Here is a 16,595-nt window from a genome sequence, read left to right on the forward strand (position 1 = left end):
ACTCATGGACGGAGATAGAGACGGTTTAACAAGGAAAGCAAAATCTGAGCACACAAGCAAAGCACAGCAAGCAATTCCTTCACCATTTCCCATGGATAGAAAGGTGTTCAGCCACCTCCAGGAGAGCAGGGCCCTATCCCACCTAACAACTACCTCAGAAGACAAAAGCCACCACTCCAATCTTCTCCTTCTTCCCCTGACCTTGTATCCTCAGCATGATGTCACATGCTCTGGAATATCCTCTGGTCAGTTGGGCTCACCTGTCCTGGCTGTGTCTCCTCCCAACCTCCCAGGTACCCCCAGCCTCCTCGCCAGTCTGACAGTGCAAAAAGCATAAAAGGCCTTGGCCTGTGAAAGCTCTGCCCAGAAATACCAGAAACATCTCTGTGTTATCAACTCTGTGTTCAGCACAACTCCAAAACACAGCCCTACACCTGCCACTGACAAGAAAACTAACTCTGAACCCAGCACACCTGTCAGCTCCAAGCCCTTGTGCAGAGTCTGTCTCCATCTCTCCTGTAGACTCCTAAAGTACTGGCAGGTGCTCTGAGGTATCCCCAGAGCCTTCTCCTTCCCAGGCTGCTGGGATGGAGCTGTCACACAGCCCTGGCAACCAGGCAAGAGAATATTTGTAGCCTGGCCATGGCAGTGGTGTTCTGGGAGGCTGCAGAAGGACAGACTGTGAATATCTGAGTGTATCAGAGTCAGGCCAGTCCATCCAATGTCAGCAGAGCGTTTCTTTTGGGGGCAGAAACATGTGTAGGTGCTGGAGCAGCAGCAGCTGCAGCTGGTGGGATTGATGAAATGATCAAGGAACCCACCAGGCCCTGTTATCTGACCCTGACATGCCATGCTGCAAGGCAGTAAATTTGGGAGATAGTCTTGGGAAAATAAAACAATGTTAACACATTTCAGAGTGGGTGTGAAAAAACTCCCTAAATAAAAATAGAAAATTTCTCTTTTCTGTGGAATTCACTGTTGACAAAAAAGGGCAACGTTATGACTAGGTTTATAGTTAACTGATTCTGACATACCATGCTGCAAGGCAGCAAATTTGGGAGAAATTCTGGGGAAACTGTAACGAACAAAAGTCAGAATATTTCAGGGTGGGTGTGAACATATCCCCTGAATAAAAATAGAAAACTTCTGTGTTCTGTAGAATTCCTTGTTTATAACAAGGGGCAAATTTTTGAAAGGGTATATATATTGCAGTGCACTCCTGAGGATTCAAACACTCCTTTATCCTGGGAGAAGACAGAAGGAACAGTCCAGCTGCCTGTTCTGAGACTCTGCACCAAGGTAACCTCTTCCTCCTTCCTCATCATTGATTCCAATATTAAAAATCTCTCCTGACTTTCTGAAAAAAAAATATATACGGACAAAGGCTAGGCTGGTGCTGCTGAGCTCCAAGGAGCAATCAGAGCTTATGAATGCACTGACTTTTGCAGGACTTCGTTGTTTTCCGTCAGTCAGGAGGGTACAGACAGAAGGAATGATTTGGGAAAAAAAATCAAGCAGGCTGACCTAAAAATTATTATCAAACTGTAGAAGAAGAAGGAAGGGGGAGTTTATTGAGTATTAAAACTCCACCCATGACCTTGTAAAAAAACTCTGCACTAACACAGGTGTCATCTAAATTCCCAGGAAAATTTACTCCAAAAGCTTCTTGGGAAATCCAATAACTGTCACTTCCTGGAGAACATATAAACCCAGAGAGTGTGTGACTGCAGCAGAGGCATTTGAGACTCCTCTGCCACTTTGGGGCTGCAAGCAGAATCCTGTGCCACTCCTCACGGTAGGCTGTTTTCCATGAATGTATTATATTAGATATTAACTCAGTTAGATCTATTTTATCTCATGGAGTGGGTCATGCAGAAGGACTTTTCAGACCCTTCTCTCCTTGATTTGGGGCAGATACAGCCATGCTCTGCAGATTACTGTAAAAAGTCCTGACTGTTAGTAACAGTTCTCTGTTTCCAGCTCATTGGTCACCACATTCCTGATCTAGGGATGAACAAGAGAAAAAGGACCAGATAACTTAGTTCAGAGCATGGCTATGTGCAGCTCAGCATCCTGAATCTAGTGGAAATGGAGAGATGTGGGGCAGGGAGAAGAACAAGACAAGGGCAAATGTGTAAGGTGACCTGTGAAGCCTTCAGCAGTGCTGAGCTCAGCCCCTGGCCAGCCCAAGGTGGGCTTTGTGCTTTAGAGGCTGTGGCAGCTTTGTGTGCCAGGAACCCTTTGAACTGCCTCTCCCAGCTGCCTTATCCCAAATGCTGATGGTGTTAAATGTCTGCAATGAGTGTCTGGCAATACAAATGGAAGCATCTCTGCTCTCCCAAAGCCAGTACTGCCTCTGAAAGAAGACAAAGCGCCTCGTGTGTTTGCCATCATCCCAGGGAACTTTTCAGCAGTTTTCTCAAAAAGGAATGATCTTACTGCCTGGTGAAAATCCCATCAGCACTGAGAAAGACAGGACAGCACAGGTGGCTGTCCAAGAAATTCCTGCAATGGTGACTTTGACTGTCCAGGGAAATCAATCAGTAAAGCTGAAGATGGGCATCAGCAGGAATCCCAAGCAACCAGGGCAAGAACTACCCCTCAGGGCTTGCATTGTATCAGCCACTGTGCTGATAGGATAGAGGTGTTATCCCTCATGCTTGCTGCTGCCATCTGCTTGGCCCCTTCATTTGCTCCCTCCATGTGCCTCCAAGTTAACAGTCTGGTTTGGATAATGTGGAAATGCAAGGTGAGCAGCAGGACACCCATGGCCCAATGTCAGCTGAGAGGCAGGAGCCCAGTGGATGATTTGGGGTTCAGTATTGGGTCTGACTGGAAGAGCTGAGTGTCTGTGTGAACCTGGATGGGGCCAGAGAGCTGTAGGCAGTGCAGCATTGCTGTTCTTTGCCTGCCCAATGGCCCATAAGATTAAAGCCCAGCTCAGCATGGCAGGGGGCTGAGCAGAGTCCGTGCCCAGCTGCAGGTGTGTGCTGTGGGAAGGTGCTGAGAGCAGGAGGGAGGTGGGCAAAGGTGACCTTGTCCCAGGGCTGTGCCTCAGTTGCAAGATCCCTTTGCTGTGAGAGCTGATTGCAGTCCTGGTGGGTTTGGCTCCTTCCTCCTACAGGCTGAGTGCTCCCACTGCTGCCTCCTCTGGACACCTAAACCCTGTTTCTGGTTCTACTGTTATTGCCCTTGTGATTTTTCCATATGCAGGAGGACAGGAATTACTCCTTTCCTGGTCTCTCACAATCCCCTCCTCTGCCAGCTCTGTCCCCCTGCACCAAATGGCTCCATGCCATGACCTGTTCTCTCCAAGCTGAGTGTCCCTCTGCATTTGCCTTCCAGAGGATCAAGAGCCCTTCACTGAAATCCTGTCACCATGCTGGGGCTGCTGCTGCTGCAGGTGTTGGCCAGCTGCCTCTGGCTGGGACACAGCGAGGTGGTGAACTCCTTTGATAGCTGTCCTCAGTTTTTCTATGATGGGATTCCGCCAGATGGTGCCCTGAATCCAAATAACCCAGCCCGGATCTGTCAGCGCTTCAACAACTCGTATCACTATGCCACCCTGTACGACAGAGTCAGGAGAATTCCAGTGTATTCTGCTTACAAATACCAGCCTGGAGATGATGAGAAACCTCCAAGGAAGTGGATGGTTGAGCCCCAGGTGAGTGTCTCTCTTACAGCAAATCATCCTTCAGCCACTCAAGAGATGAGCTGCAACATTTAAATTACCACTTCTGTTTCCTACCACCCCTCTAAACACATGCATGTGGATACACTGGATGGGAATTTCCTCGTTGCACTTCAAACGCCTGCATCACATGGTTCCTCTGACGCATCTGAGACATCAGCAGGAGCATGAGATGAATCACATCCCAAAGGTGCCCAGCTCTCTGCCTTCACCTGACAGGAACAGCAAATCACATTACTTGGCATGACATGACAAAGTCAAATGCTTCCCCTCCCTGTGCCCTGCTCTGCTGGGTGACCAAGTGATGGGGAAAAGGCATCCAGGAGAGGCAAAACTTGAGGGACCAACAGTCCTGCTGGGATCTGAGCCCCACTTTGCCCTGAGCTGTTCTGCATCCCTGGCAGAGCTTATCTGCTTCCAGTGAAGTGTTAAACAGGCTTTGTGATTGGTGTTAGAGAAGGGAGGAGAAACTCAGAAGGGGTGAGATGGCCCCAGGAAAAGACACTGGAGATGAGATGGTCAGGTTAACTGTGGAGGGACTTCTGGAGTGACATTTCTGGCATTGAAAATTGAGGAGTGTAGCAAGCTGAATTGCTGTTAGCATAGTCTAGGGTAAGGAAGTCTAAGGGGCCTTTGCATAAAATGCACAGATGTTTTATTCAGCCATGCAGGCCGATGATCAGGTCCCAGCACCCACACATACAGGGTGGAAATTTCGGCCTGCCAAGGGGCCTGGGGGTCAGCTTGGTCTCAGGGCAGTGCAAAGATGAGGGCCAATCAGGGAACAGGGAGGTGTGGCTCAGGGGCATAGGAACCGACATAGGAACATGGGAAGGAGCCAATGGGGTCTAACAGCTTTTGGGGAACGTTTCTAGTGTCTCCCTAAACCAGGGAATGGCCCCCCAGGGTCTCCACGGAGGAGCATCAGTGTTGGTCCATTCAGACGGGTGTGATCTCCATCCATGGGCTGTGATCCCTGAGCACCTTTGGCTCAGGCTTGGTCCAGAAGGATCCAGTAGACAGACAGAACTCCACAAGCTCTAGAGGCCTCACAAATGTCCTTCAGACAAACCTCAGTAAAACAGGCCAGATCACTTGCAGGAGAGAAAAGGAAGCAATTCCTGTCATCGGTAAGGACAGAGTAGCAGGATGGCATTTGGGGGAAGGTGAGCCAGAGAAGGAAGCTACATGCCCTACTCCAAAGGAAGGCTAAATCTGTTTCTGTAAAGATAAACTAAATGATTTGAAGTTATGAGAAAAAATAATCTTTTTACCTTATGCATAGGAACTTGGGCAACTACTCAGGTCTTGCACCACTGCATCCTCCACATTCTGTATTTTTGGAGAATCATTGAATGGCTTGTGTTGGAAGGAACCTTAAAGACCATCTCAATCCAACTCTCCTGCATGGGCCAGGCCTATTCCCATTAGACCAGCATGCTCCAAGTCCTGTCCAACCTGGCATTTTCTTCCTGGATCTTGGACCCTGGACAACCAAAAAATCTTTCATTTTTCTTAACTTTCTCCAGAGGCATTTTTGGAGTATTTCGTTTCCCCAGGACTCTTTTGGAGTTACAGGCTCCTCTCAGAGGCTGATCATTTCTAACTACTTTTCAGCAATGCTGCAGAAAATTCTCCCTGGCCCAGATCAGCTAAACACTGATATTCTCAACAGATATTCTCAACACTGCTGTAACAGATTCCATTCACGCTGAGATCTTTTTGCTTACTGAGCAAAACTGTTCATCCTTGAATCAAGTGCAGCAGTCTCATGGAAACCTCAGCTCTGGGACTGATTTGCTGACACATCTCCCTGTGTATGGGGTTATAATCCTGGTGTTCCAAGACTGGAGTACACCTGTAGCAGCCACACATAAAATCACATAATCACAGTGTGGTATGAGGGGATCCAGGGAGAGCCCTGGGCAGATTTGGGCTGTGGAGACAGGAGGAAAGGGAAGCAGATTTGGCAGGGGAGATGAATCACCAAATTCACCTTTCAGTCCCAGGAGTGGAAATGCTCCTTGTCTTGTGCATGCATGCATGCTCCCAGCAAAGGCTGCAGGCTGGATCACAAAGATCACAAATCAAACTGAGAGCAGTCAGATTCTGAGCTGCTTGCTCTTTAAAGCTCTTGTATTCATGCAGGAGGGGCATGTGTATGGTTTGTCTCAGATTCTTATGTTTTTAAACACTTTAATGACAAAAAATGGCATCTTGACCATCAGAGACTTCTGCTCCATGGTAATCTTCTCCATTACTCCCATTCTAACACCTCTTTCTCTTTCCCTGTCCAGCTCATAGATAGAAATAGTCTTCCAGACATGAAATTCGATTGGGTCCTCACAAATGAAAACATATTCACCTTAGACCAAATCAAAGAGAGCCAAGCTATTCCTGATGACTACAACCGACTGAAGGATTTGGACCGTGGCCATTTGTGCCCCAGTGGCCATCAGTTCAGTAAAGAGAGAATGATGGCTACCTTCACTCTCACCAACGCAGTGCCCCAGGACAAGACTCTCAACAATGACAAGTGGAACAAGTACGAGTATAAAACAATGCCCCAAAAGACCCAGGGCTGTAACACCACCTACGTGATCACAGGTGCTGTGCATGGGAACACCTACGTATCCAACAACAGGGTGAACAGACCCAGCCACATCTGGTCAGCTGCCTGCTGTCTGGGGGACAAAGAGCCCAAAGATGCTTGGGGGGCCATCGCTGAGAACGACAGAAATAGGGTGGAGGTCGTCAGCCTGGAGGAGCTGGAGAAGAGGTTGTCCGATCTCTACAATGGAAAGGTTACTCTGTTCAAAAACACCTGTTCCCAGAAATAGGCCTCACTTCCTCAATGGAAAAGGTTAGGTAGCTTTTCCCACATGTCACAGAATCACAGAATAACAGAATGGGTTAGTTTGGATCAGACCTTAAAGCCTTAAACATCATCTGATTCTGGCCATGGGCAGGGACAGCTTCCACTACACCAGCTTGTTCCAAGCCCTCCCCAGCCTGGCCTTGAACCCTTCCAGGGATGGGGCAGTCAAAACAGCTCTGGGTAACTTTTACTCATACCACAGCCTGCTCACTGTAATTCACTTCTTTATAATATCCCATCTAACCCTGCCCTCCATCGGTGTGGAACCATTCCCTCCTGTCCTCTCACTCCATACCCTTGTCCAAAGACCCTCTCCAGCCCTCTTGGAGACCCTTGAGGTACTGCACTCTCAGCAGTCTTCTCCAGGCTGAACATCCCAGCTCTGTCACCCTCTCCCCAGAGCAGACACACTCCAGCCCTTGGAGCACCTTCATGGCCTCCACTGGAATCCACTCCAACAGCTTTGGATCCTTCTTGTGCTGTGGGCCCAGAGCTGGAGGCACCACTGCAGGTGGGGTCTGAGCAGAGCAGAGTAGAGGGGGACAAATGTCCTGGTCAGAGTCTGTGCTGCATCCTTCTCTGGTGTGTTTCCAGCTCTGTCCCTCAGGGCACCTCCTGCTCTGCTCAAAGGAACAAAGATGTGGGCAGAGCCTCCAGCTGCTTTGCTTTGCTGCCCATGTCAGGAGAGAGCCCTGAGGAACGAGTCCTCTCCTCCTCAGCTGTCCCCAAGAGTGTGCAGCTGACTTGTCCCTCACCTCCTTAGCGAGGATGTGGCACCAGGGTGCCTCAGGGTGCCCAGAGATCCTGTCTGGAGATCTCGATGTCTGGAGATCCCCAAAGCCCAACAATACATGATTCTGGACAACCTGCTCTAGCTGTTCGTGCTGCAGCCTGGAGGCTGGATTACAAGATCCTGAGAAGCCCCTCCAAAACACAACAATTCAGTGATTCTGTGATCCTGGCACATGCTTTTCTTTGGTGGCTTTTGAAAGTGCACCTTGAGAGCAGCAGCTGTTGTATCAGACAGGCAGGCTTTGGCATCAGATCCATAGAGAGCCTGGAGCAGCCACAGCTGAATTCCTGTGCTGCACTCCCTGGACACCTTCATGCTCTGCTCTGCTTCTGAAGCTTTTCTGCAGATTGATGGGAAACTGATTTGGGGAAATGTATTCAATGGTTGTCAAAGATCAATGTGTGTCCCATCATGGAGTTTGCAAGAGCTTACAATAAAAGTGATTTGCTGCAGTGCTGGATTGCAGGGTCACGTCTTCTATAAATCACAAGTTACTTTTCACTGAAATTTCTACTTTCACCAGTAAAGTCACAGTGCCCAGAGCATCCTTGCAGGACATTGGGTATGCAAATGCAATCAGAGGATGCCACAAAACCCACACAAGTGTCAGCATCAGACACCAGTTATTCTCCTGTGAATGGCATGAAGAAAGTGGGCCAGGGTGCCAACATCTCTTACAGGATACCTCCTTTGATCCAGGCACAAGACTACCAACTTTGATGTTCCAAACTTTGATGATCCTTTGGGGGTTGGGGCCTTTGCATTGAACAGTTCAGTAGGTTCTGTGAGTACAGGATTCTGTGGGTTTTCCCCATTTTTCCCCTGGGCGGAGTTGTACACTGGGCTAGGCAGCACTGTGAAGTTGGGGGACACTTTGGGGGTCTTTGATGGTTTATGTCCCTTTTAATGATGTGACCACTGCTGCCCCTGCTTTGTTCTGTCAGTTGGGCCCCACCAGAAAGGAGGAATTTGACCCACCTCCACCAGATCTGCTTCTTCTTAGCCTTCTCCCTCATTCTGGCTAAACCCCAGTTTGTTTAAGACATCAGTCCCAGGTTAACAGAGACACAAGAAACCACAGGATTCAACCAGCATGTTTAAACCAACTTTGGTCTAACACACTTCTTCTGGACACTTATGGTTATAATAACCAACTCATCATTCTATTATTCCTGGACTTTTGGAAACAGAAGAAAATGAGTCCAATCTAGATTTGAGTGAATGAATGGTCATTGAATGACAGAATAATTTGGGTTGGAAAGAACCGTAATGACCAGCGACTTCCATGCCCTCCCATAGGCAGGGACACCTTCCACTATCTCAGGTTGCTCTAAGCCTCAGCCAGCCTGGCCATGGACACTTGCAGGCATGGGGCAGTCTCAGCTTCTGTGGGATGCCTCTGCTGGGGCTTCACCACCCCACAGTCACAAATACCTTCCTAATATCCACTCTAAACCAACACTCCTTCCATTTCAAGCTGTTTCACCTTGTCTCAAGCTGTGTCAAGGGAAATACAGGCTGGATTCTAGGAAAAAGTTTTTCACTGTAAGAGTGAAGAAGTTCTGGAATGATCTGCCCAGGGTGGTGGTGGAGTCACCATCCGTGGAAGTGTTTAAAAAACGACTGGATGTGGCACTCAGTGACATGGTTTAGTTAAGATGTTGGGGCATGATTTGGACTTGATCATCTTGAGGGTCTCTCCCAACGAAGTCATTCTGTGAATTCTGTCCTAATGGTGTGGTTTAACCCCAGCCAGCAGCCACGTCCCACGCAGCCGCTCCCTCCCTCCCTCCCTGACCACCATGATCAGGGAGAGAACTGGAAGGGGAAAAGCAGGAAATCTCCTAGGTGGACATAGAGACAGTTTAACAAGGAAAGCAAAATCTGAGCACACAAGCAAAGCACAGCAAGCAATTCCTTCACAATTTCCCATGGATAGAAAGGTGGTCAACCACCTCCAGGAGAACAGGGCCCCATGCCACCTAACAGCTACCTCAGAAGACAAAACCCATCATTCCAAATGCCCCCTCCTACCTCCTCCTTCCCCTCACTTTGTATCCTCAGCATCATGTCTCATGCTCTGGAATATCCTCTGGTCAGTTGGGCTCACCTGTCCTGGCTGTGTCTCCTCCCAACCTCCCAGGTACCCCCAGCCTCCTTGACTGCCTGGCAGTACAGAAAGCACAAAAGGCCTTGGCCTGTGAAAGCTCTGCCCAGCAATACCAGAAACATCTCTGTGTTATCAACTCTGTGTTCAGCACAACTCCAAAACACAGCCCCACACCTGCCACTGTCAAGAAAACTTAACTCTGAACCCAGCACACCTGTCAGCTCCATGCCCTTGTGCAGAGTCTGTCTCCAGCTCTCCTGTAGACTCCTAAAGTACTGGCAGGTGCTCTGAGGTATCCCCAGAGCCTTCTGCTTCCCAGGCTGCTGGGATGGAGCTGTCACACAGCCTGGCAACCAGGCAAGAGAATATTTGTAGCCTGACCATGGGAATGATGTTCAGGGAGGCTGCAGAAGGACGGACTGTGAATATCTGAGTGTATCAGAGTCAGGCCAGTGCATCCAATGTCAGCAGAGCTGTTCTGTTGGGAGCAGAAACACGTGTAGGTGCTGGAGCAGCAGCAGCTGTAGCTGGTGGGATTGATGAAATGATCAAGGAACCCACCAGACTCTGTTAGCTGATCCTGACATGCCATGCTGCAAGTCAGGAAATTCAGGAAAAATTCTGGGGAAAATAAAACAATGTCAGCATCTTTAAGAGCGGGTGTGAACAAACTCCCTAAATAAAAATTGAAAACTTCTCTTTTCTGTGAAATTCACTGTTTACCAAAAGGGGCAACTACATGACTGGGTATATAGTTAACCTATCTTGACATACCATGCTGCAAGGCAGCAAATTTGGGAGAAATTCTGGAGAACTGCAACAAACAACAGTCAGCACATTTCAGTGTGGCTGTGCACATACCCCCTGAATAAAAATAGATAACTTCTCTATTCTGTAGAATTCCTTGTTTATAACAAGGGGCAAATTATGTCTGCAGGTCATATTTATATATTGCAGGTGCACTCCTGAGGATTCAAACTCTCCTTTATCCTGGGAGAAGACAGAAGGAACAGTTCAGCTGCCTGTTGTGAGACTCTGCACCAAGGTAAGCTCTTTCTCCCTCCTCATCATTGATTCCAATATTCAAAGTCTTTCCTGACTTTCTGAAATAAATATTTATATGGACAAAGGCTAGGCTGGAGCTGCTGAGCTCCAAGGAACAATCAGGGCGTATGAATGCATTGAATTTTGTAGGACTTTCGTATTTTCTGTCAGTCAGGAGGGTATGGAGGGAGGGAATGATTTGGGAAAGAAGATCAAGTCAGCTCACCTGAAAATTGCCATAAAACTGTAGAATAAGAAAGGAGGATATTGAGTACTCAGTCTTCACCTATGACCTTCCAAAATCCCTCTGGACAAACAGAGGTGTGATCTGAACACCTGAGGAAATTTATTCTAAAGGCTTCTTGGGAAATCTAACAACTGCCTCTTCCTGGCGAGCATGTAAACCCAGAGAGTCTGAAACTGCAGCAGAGGCATGTGAGACTCCTCTGCCACTTTGGGGCTGAGAAGAGAATCCTGTGCTGCTCCTTCTCATGGTACATTCTTTTCTATGAATCTCTTAAAGTAGATATTAAGTTAGTTAGAGATATTTCAAACTCATGGAGTGGGTCATGCAGAAGGACTTTTCAGACCCTTCTCTCCTTGATTTGGGCAGCTTTGGGCATGCTTTGCAAAGTACTTCAAAAAGTCCCGACTGGCAGTTGTAGTTCTCGGTTTGCAGCTCATTGGTCACCACATTCCTGATCCAAGGCTGGAAAAGAGGAAAAGGACCAGATACCTTGGGTCAGAGCAGGGCTGTGTGCAGCTCAGCATCCTGAATCCAGTGGAAATGGAGAGATGAGGGTCAGGGAGAAGAACAAGACAAGGGCAAATGTGCAAGGTGACCTGTGAAGCCTTCAGCAGTGCTGAGCTCAGCCCCTGGCCAGCCCAAGGTGAGCTTTGTGCTTTAGAGGCTGTGGCAGCTTTGTGTGCCAGGAACCCTTTGAACTGCCTGTCCCAGCTGCCTTATTCCAAATGCTGATGATATTAAATCTGTCCAATGAGTGTCTGGCAATGCAAATGGAAGCATCCCTGCTCTCCCAAACCTGTGCTGTCTCTGAAAGGAGACAAAGCCTCTTGCTTGTTTTCCAGCATCCAAAGGTACTTTCAGCAGGTTTCTCATAAAGGAATTACCTTACTGACTGCTTAAAATCATGTCACCACTGAGAAAGACAGGACAGGACAGGTGGCTGTCCAAGAAATTCCTGCTATGGTGCCTTTGACTGTCAAGGGAAATCAATCAGCAAAGCTGAAGATGGGCATCAGCAGGAATCCCAAGCAACCAGGGCAAGAGCTGCCCCTCAGGGCTTGCCTTGCAGCAGCCACTGTGCTGATAAGATAGAGGTGTTATCTCTCATGCTTGCTGCTGCCATCTGCTTGGCCCCTTCATTTGCTCTCTCCATGTGCTTGCAAGTTCAGAGTCTGGGCTTGGATGACATGGAAATGCAAGTGAGCAGCAGGACACCCATGGCCCAATGTCAGCTGAGAGGGAGGAGCCCAGGTGGATGATTTGGGGTTCAGTATTGGGTCTGACTGGAAGAGCTGAGTGTCTGTGTGAACCTGGATGGGGCCAGAGAGCTGTAGGCAGTGCAGCATTGCTGTTCTTTGCCTGCCCAATGGCCCATGAGATTAAAGCCCAGCCCAGAATGGCAGGGGTCTGAGCAGAGTCTGTGCCCAGCTGCAGGTGTGTGCTGTGGGAAGGTGCTGAGAGCAGGAGGGAGGTGGGCAAAGGTGACCTTGTCCCAGGGCTGTGCCTCAGTTGCAAGATCCCTTTGCTGTGAGAGCTGATTGCAGTCCTGGTGGGTTTGGCTCCTTCCTCCTACAGGCTGAGTGCTCCCACTGCTGCCTCTGCTGGGCACCTAAACCCTGTTTTTGGTTTCAGCCTTGTCATCCTCGTGATTTTTCCATATGCAGGAGGACAGGAATTACTCCTTTCCTGGTCTCTCACAATCCCCTCCTCTGCCAGCTCTGTCCCCCTGCACCAAATGGCTCCATGCCATGACCTGCTCTCTCCAAGCTGAGTGTCCCTCTGCATTTGCCTTCCAGGGGATCAAGAGCCCTTCACTGAAATCCTGCCACCATGCTGGGGCTGCTGCTGCTGCAGGTGTTGGCCAGCTGCCTCTGGCTGGGACACAGCGAGGTGGTGACACCCTTTGCAAGTTGTCCTCAGTTCTTCTATTCGGAGACCCCTCCAAATAATGCCCTGAACCCAAAGAACCCAGCCTGGATCTGTCAGCGCTTCAGGAACTCGTATCACTATGCCACCCTGTATGACAGAGACAGGAGAATTCCAGTGTACTCTGCTTACAAATATCAGCCTGGAGATGGCAAGGAACCTCCAGAGTGGTGGATGGTTGAGCCTCAGGTGAGTATCCCTCTTACACACATCACCCTCCAGCCACTCAGAGATGAGCTGCAGCATTTGAATTACCACTTTTCCTGGACCTTTCACCCAGGCCACCCAAAATACCTTTGATTTTATCCACTTTCTCCAGAGTAATTTTTGGACTATTTCATTTCCACAGGACTCCTTTCAGATTAGAGGCCCCAAATGATCAGAGGCTGATCAAATGTAACTTCTTTGCAGTGATGCTGCAGAAAATTCTCCCTGGCCCAGATCAGCTCTGAGACACATTCTCAGCACTGCTGTAACAGATTCCATTGCACACTGAGATCTTTTTGCCTACTGAGCAAAACTGTTCATCCTTGAATGAACTGCAGCGCTCCCAGGGAAACCTCAGCTCCAGGACTGATTTCCTGACACTTCTCCCTGTGTATGGGGTTACAGGAGGCAACCTCTGGTGTTCCAGGACTGGGATACACCTGTAGCAACCCCACATCAAATCACAGAATCACAGAATCACAGAACCACAGTGTGGTGTGAGGGGATCCAGGGAGAGCCCTGGGCAGATTTGGGCTGTGGAGAAAGGAGGAAAGGGAAGCAGATTTGGCAGGGGAGATGATATCCCACCAAAATCACCTTTCAATCCTAGAAGTGGGAAATGCTCCTTGTCTCATGCAAGTATCCATGCTCCCAGCATAGGCTGCAGACTGGGACAAAAAAGTAAGAACTCAAACTGAGAGCAGTCATATTCTGAGCTACTTGTTCTTTAACGCTTTTCTGTTCATGTGGGAGGGTCATGTGTATGATTTCTGTCAGATTCATACATTTTCCTACACTGAGATGACAAAAAATGGGACCTTGACCATGTGAGACTTCTGCTTCATGGAAATCTTCTCCATTACTCCTATTCCCCATTCTAACACCTCTTTCTTTTTTCCTGTCCAGCTCATAGATAAGAATGTAAATCTTAAAGAGATGAAAAGAGAGTCAGACCTCATTGATCAACATCGTTTCACCTTAGAAGAAATCGAAGAGAGCCAGGCTGTCCTTGAGGACTACGAAGGACAGAAGGATTTGAACCTTGGCCATTTGAATCCCAGTGACCATATGGAGAATCAAGATAGCAAGATGGCTACCTTCACCCTGACCAACGTAGTGCCCCAGGACAGCAGTCTCAACAAGGGCCAGTGGAACATCTACCAGTCTAAAACAATGCCCCAACATACCAAGGACTGTACAACCACCTACGTGATCACGGGTGCTGTGCCTGGGAACATTAACATTGCCAAAGGGAGGGTGAACAAGCCCAGCCACATCTGGTCAGCTGCCTGCTGTGTGGTGGGCACAGAGCCCACAGGTGCTTGGGGGGCCATCGCTGAGAACGACAAGAATGAGGTGGAGACAATCACGCTGGGGGAGCTGGAGGACAAGTTGTCCAATCTCTATGGTGGAAAGGTTACTCTGTTCAACAATGCCTGTCCCAGGGAATAAGCCTCACATTCTCAATGGAAAGGATTAGGTGGCTTTTCCCACATGTCCCAGAATCACAGAATCACAGAATGGGTTAGTTTGGATTGGACCTTAAAGCCTTAAAGATCATCTGACTCTGACCTGCCTTCCATGGGCAGGGACACCTTCCACTACACCACCTTGTTCCAAGCCCTACCCAGCCTGGCCTTCAACACCTCCAGGGATGGGGCAGTCAAAACAGGTCTGGGTAACTTTTACTCGTACCACAGCCTGCTCAATATAACTTACTGCTTTATAATATCCCATCTAACCCTGCCCTCGAGCACTGTGAAACCATTCCCTCCTGTCCTCTCACTCCATACCCTTGTCCAAAGACCCTCTCCAGCCCACTTGGAGACCCATGTGGTACTGCACTCTCAGCAGTCTTCTCCAGGCTGAACATCCCCAGCTCTCTCACCCTCTCCCCAGAGCAGACACACTCCAGCCCTTGGAGCACCTTCATGGCCTCCACTGGAATCCACTCCAACAGCTTTGGATCCTTCTTATGCTGTGGGCCCAGAGCTGGAGGCAGCACTGCAGGTGGGGTCTGAGCAGAGCAGAGTAGAGGGGGACAAATGTCCTGGTCAGAGTCTGTGCTGCTTCCTTCTCTGGTGTGTTTCCAGCTCTGTCCCTCAGGGCACCTCCTGCTCTGCTCAAAGGCACAAAGATGTGGGCAGAGCCTCCAGCTGCTTTGCTTTGCTGCCCATGGCAGGAGAGAGCCCTGAGGAATGAGTCCTCTCCTCCTCAGCGTCCCCAAGAGTGTGCAGCTGACTTGTCCCTCACCTCCTTAGCGAGGATGTGGCACCAGGGAGCCTCAGGGTGGCCAGAGATCCTGTCTGGAGATCTCCATGTCTGGAGATCCCCAAAGCCCAACAATACATGATTCTGGACAACCTGCTCTAGCTGTTCGTGCTGCAGCCTGGAGGCTGGACTAGAAGATCCTGAGAAGCCCCTCCAAAACACAACAATTCAGTGATTCTGTGATCCTGGCACATGCTTTTGTTTGCTTGCTTTTGAAACTGCACCTTGGGAGCAGCAGCTGTTGTATCAGACAGGCAGACTTTGGCATCAGATCCGTAGAGAGTTTGGAGCAGCCAATGCTGAATTCCTGTGCTGTACTCCCTGGACACCTTCATGCTCTGCTCTGCTTCTGAAGCTTTCTGCAGATTGATGGGAAACTGATTTGGAGAAATGTATTCAATGGTTGTCAAAGATCAATGTGTGCTCCATCATGGAGTTTGCAAGAGCTTACAATAAAAGTGATTTGCTGCAGTGCTGGATTGCAGGGTCACGTCTTCCATAAATCACAATTTGCTTCCCACTGAAATTTCTGCTTTCACCAGTAAAGTCACAGTGCCCAGAGCATCCTTGCAGGACATTGGGTGTGCAAATGCAATCAGAGGGTGCCATGACACCCACACAAGTGTCAGCATCAGACACCAGTTATTCTCCTGTGAATGGCATGGACAAAGTGTGCCAGGGTGCCAACAGCTCATGCAAGCTGTGTCACTTTCAGAGGTGCCAACTTGGCACTGGACATCTCAGCTCAGGAGCTGTTGTTTATTGTCCTGCTGGGTCTCACTGCCCATCCAGGACCAACCTGTTTGTGGGCTGCTCTAAAACACAGGTTCTGGTGGAGGTGCAGAGTGAGGCAGCCGCATGCAGGTGTCTCCAGGTGTGCTGGTGTCCCGGCTGTGACCGCAGCCAGCAGAGCTCCAGACCTGCCTCAGATGAATGAAGAGCTGCCCCCTGGGCCAGTACAGCTGCCCTGAGCTGTGGAGAGCCCCACTGGGGCTGGCTGATGTGCTGCAGCATCCTGGGCAACAGGCACCCCCATCTGTTCCAGCAGCCTGAGGCCAGGCCCATTCCCCAGGGGCAGCTCTGGGGGCTCTGCACACCTGAGCACAGGCACCAGGTGCCAGGGCAGACACGGGGCACAGCCTGGCAGCACCATGGAGTTCTGCTCCTCTTGCCTCCAGCTGCCATGGCCACAGCAGCAAGAGCCCTGCCTTGTGCCAGCGGGGCTGCACACACCCCTGGGAGAAGATGTTGCTTTTAGGAGAGCAGAGTGAGCACATCACTCTCACTGCCTTTGCTGGACAGCTCCTGCCCTCCCTGGTCCTCTGCCTGGATGGATATTTTCTGCTGGGATCAAATGCTGACACAGCCCCTGCAGGGATGAAAGCATCAGAGTGATTTCAGGCTGAGGCCCCTCTGCAGACACCTCTG

At 49.5% G+C, this 16,595-nt stretch overlaps 2 protein-coding genes across 3 annotated transcripts; both read left to right on the top strand.

The window, feature by feature from the left end:
- Positions 1–1,258: 1,258 nt before the first annotated feature.
- Positions 1,259–15,646, top strand: LOC141728735 (endonuclease domain-containing 1 protein-like). Of its 2 annotated transcripts, none has more exons than XM_074538696.1 (3): positions 1,259–1,299; positions 12,560–12,878; positions 13,803–15,646. In XM_074538696.1, exons 2-3 carry the CDS (start codon positions 12,594–12,596, stop codon positions 14,346–14,348), a joined length of 831 nt encoding a protein of 276 aa, XP_074394797.1. In that variant the 5' UTR covers positions 1,259–1,299; positions 12,560–12,593; the 3' UTR covers positions 14,349–15,646. The 2 variants fall into 2 exon arrangements, with proteins under 2 accessions (XP_074394797.1, XP_074394795.1); XM_074538694.1 differs by lacking the exon at positions 1,259–1,299 and adding an exon at positions 10,369–10,517.
- On the top strand, positions 3,380–7,822 carry LOC102063347 (endonuclease domain-containing 1 protein-like). Its single transcript, XM_074540200.1, has 2 exons — positions 3,380–3,664; positions 5,989–7,822. Exons 1-2 carry the CDS (start codon positions 3,380–3,382, stop codon positions 6,529–6,531), a joined length of 828 nt encoding a protein of 275 aa, XP_074396301.1. The 3' UTR covers positions 6,532–7,822.
- Positions 15,647–16,595: the final 949 nt, after the last annotated feature.

The sequence above is a fragment of the Zonotrichia albicollis genome, chromosome 4 (assembly GCF_047830755.1).
Source record: "Zonotrichia albicollis isolate bZonAlb1 chromosome 4, bZonAlb1.hap1, whole genome shotgun sequence".
In the NCBI taxonomy this organism is placed as follows: Eukaryota; Metazoa; Chordata; class Aves; order Passeriformes; family Passerellidae; genus Zonotrichia; species Zonotrichia albicollis.

What these genes read in the sequence shown, in the direction of transcription:
- LOC102063347 (XM_074540200.1), top strand. Translation starts at nt 3,380, where the DNA reads ATGCTGGGGCTGCTGCTGCTGCAGGTGTTGGCCAGCTGCCTCTGGCTG. An exon ending in AGTGGATGGTTGAGCCCCAG is followed by an intron (nt 3,665 to 5,988) that starts GTGAGTGTCTCT and finishes TTCCCTGTCCAG; the next exon opens with CTCATAGATAGAAATAGTCT.
- LOC141728735 (XM_074538696.1), top strand. Translation starts at nt 12,594, where the DNA reads ATGCTGGGGCTGCTGCTGCTGCAGGTGTTGGCCAGCTGCCTCTGGCTG. An exon ending in GGTGGATGGTTGAGCCTCAG is followed by an intron (nt 12,879 to 13,802) that starts GTGAGTATCCCT and finishes TTTCCTGTCCAG; the next exon opens with CTCATAGATAAGAATGTAAA.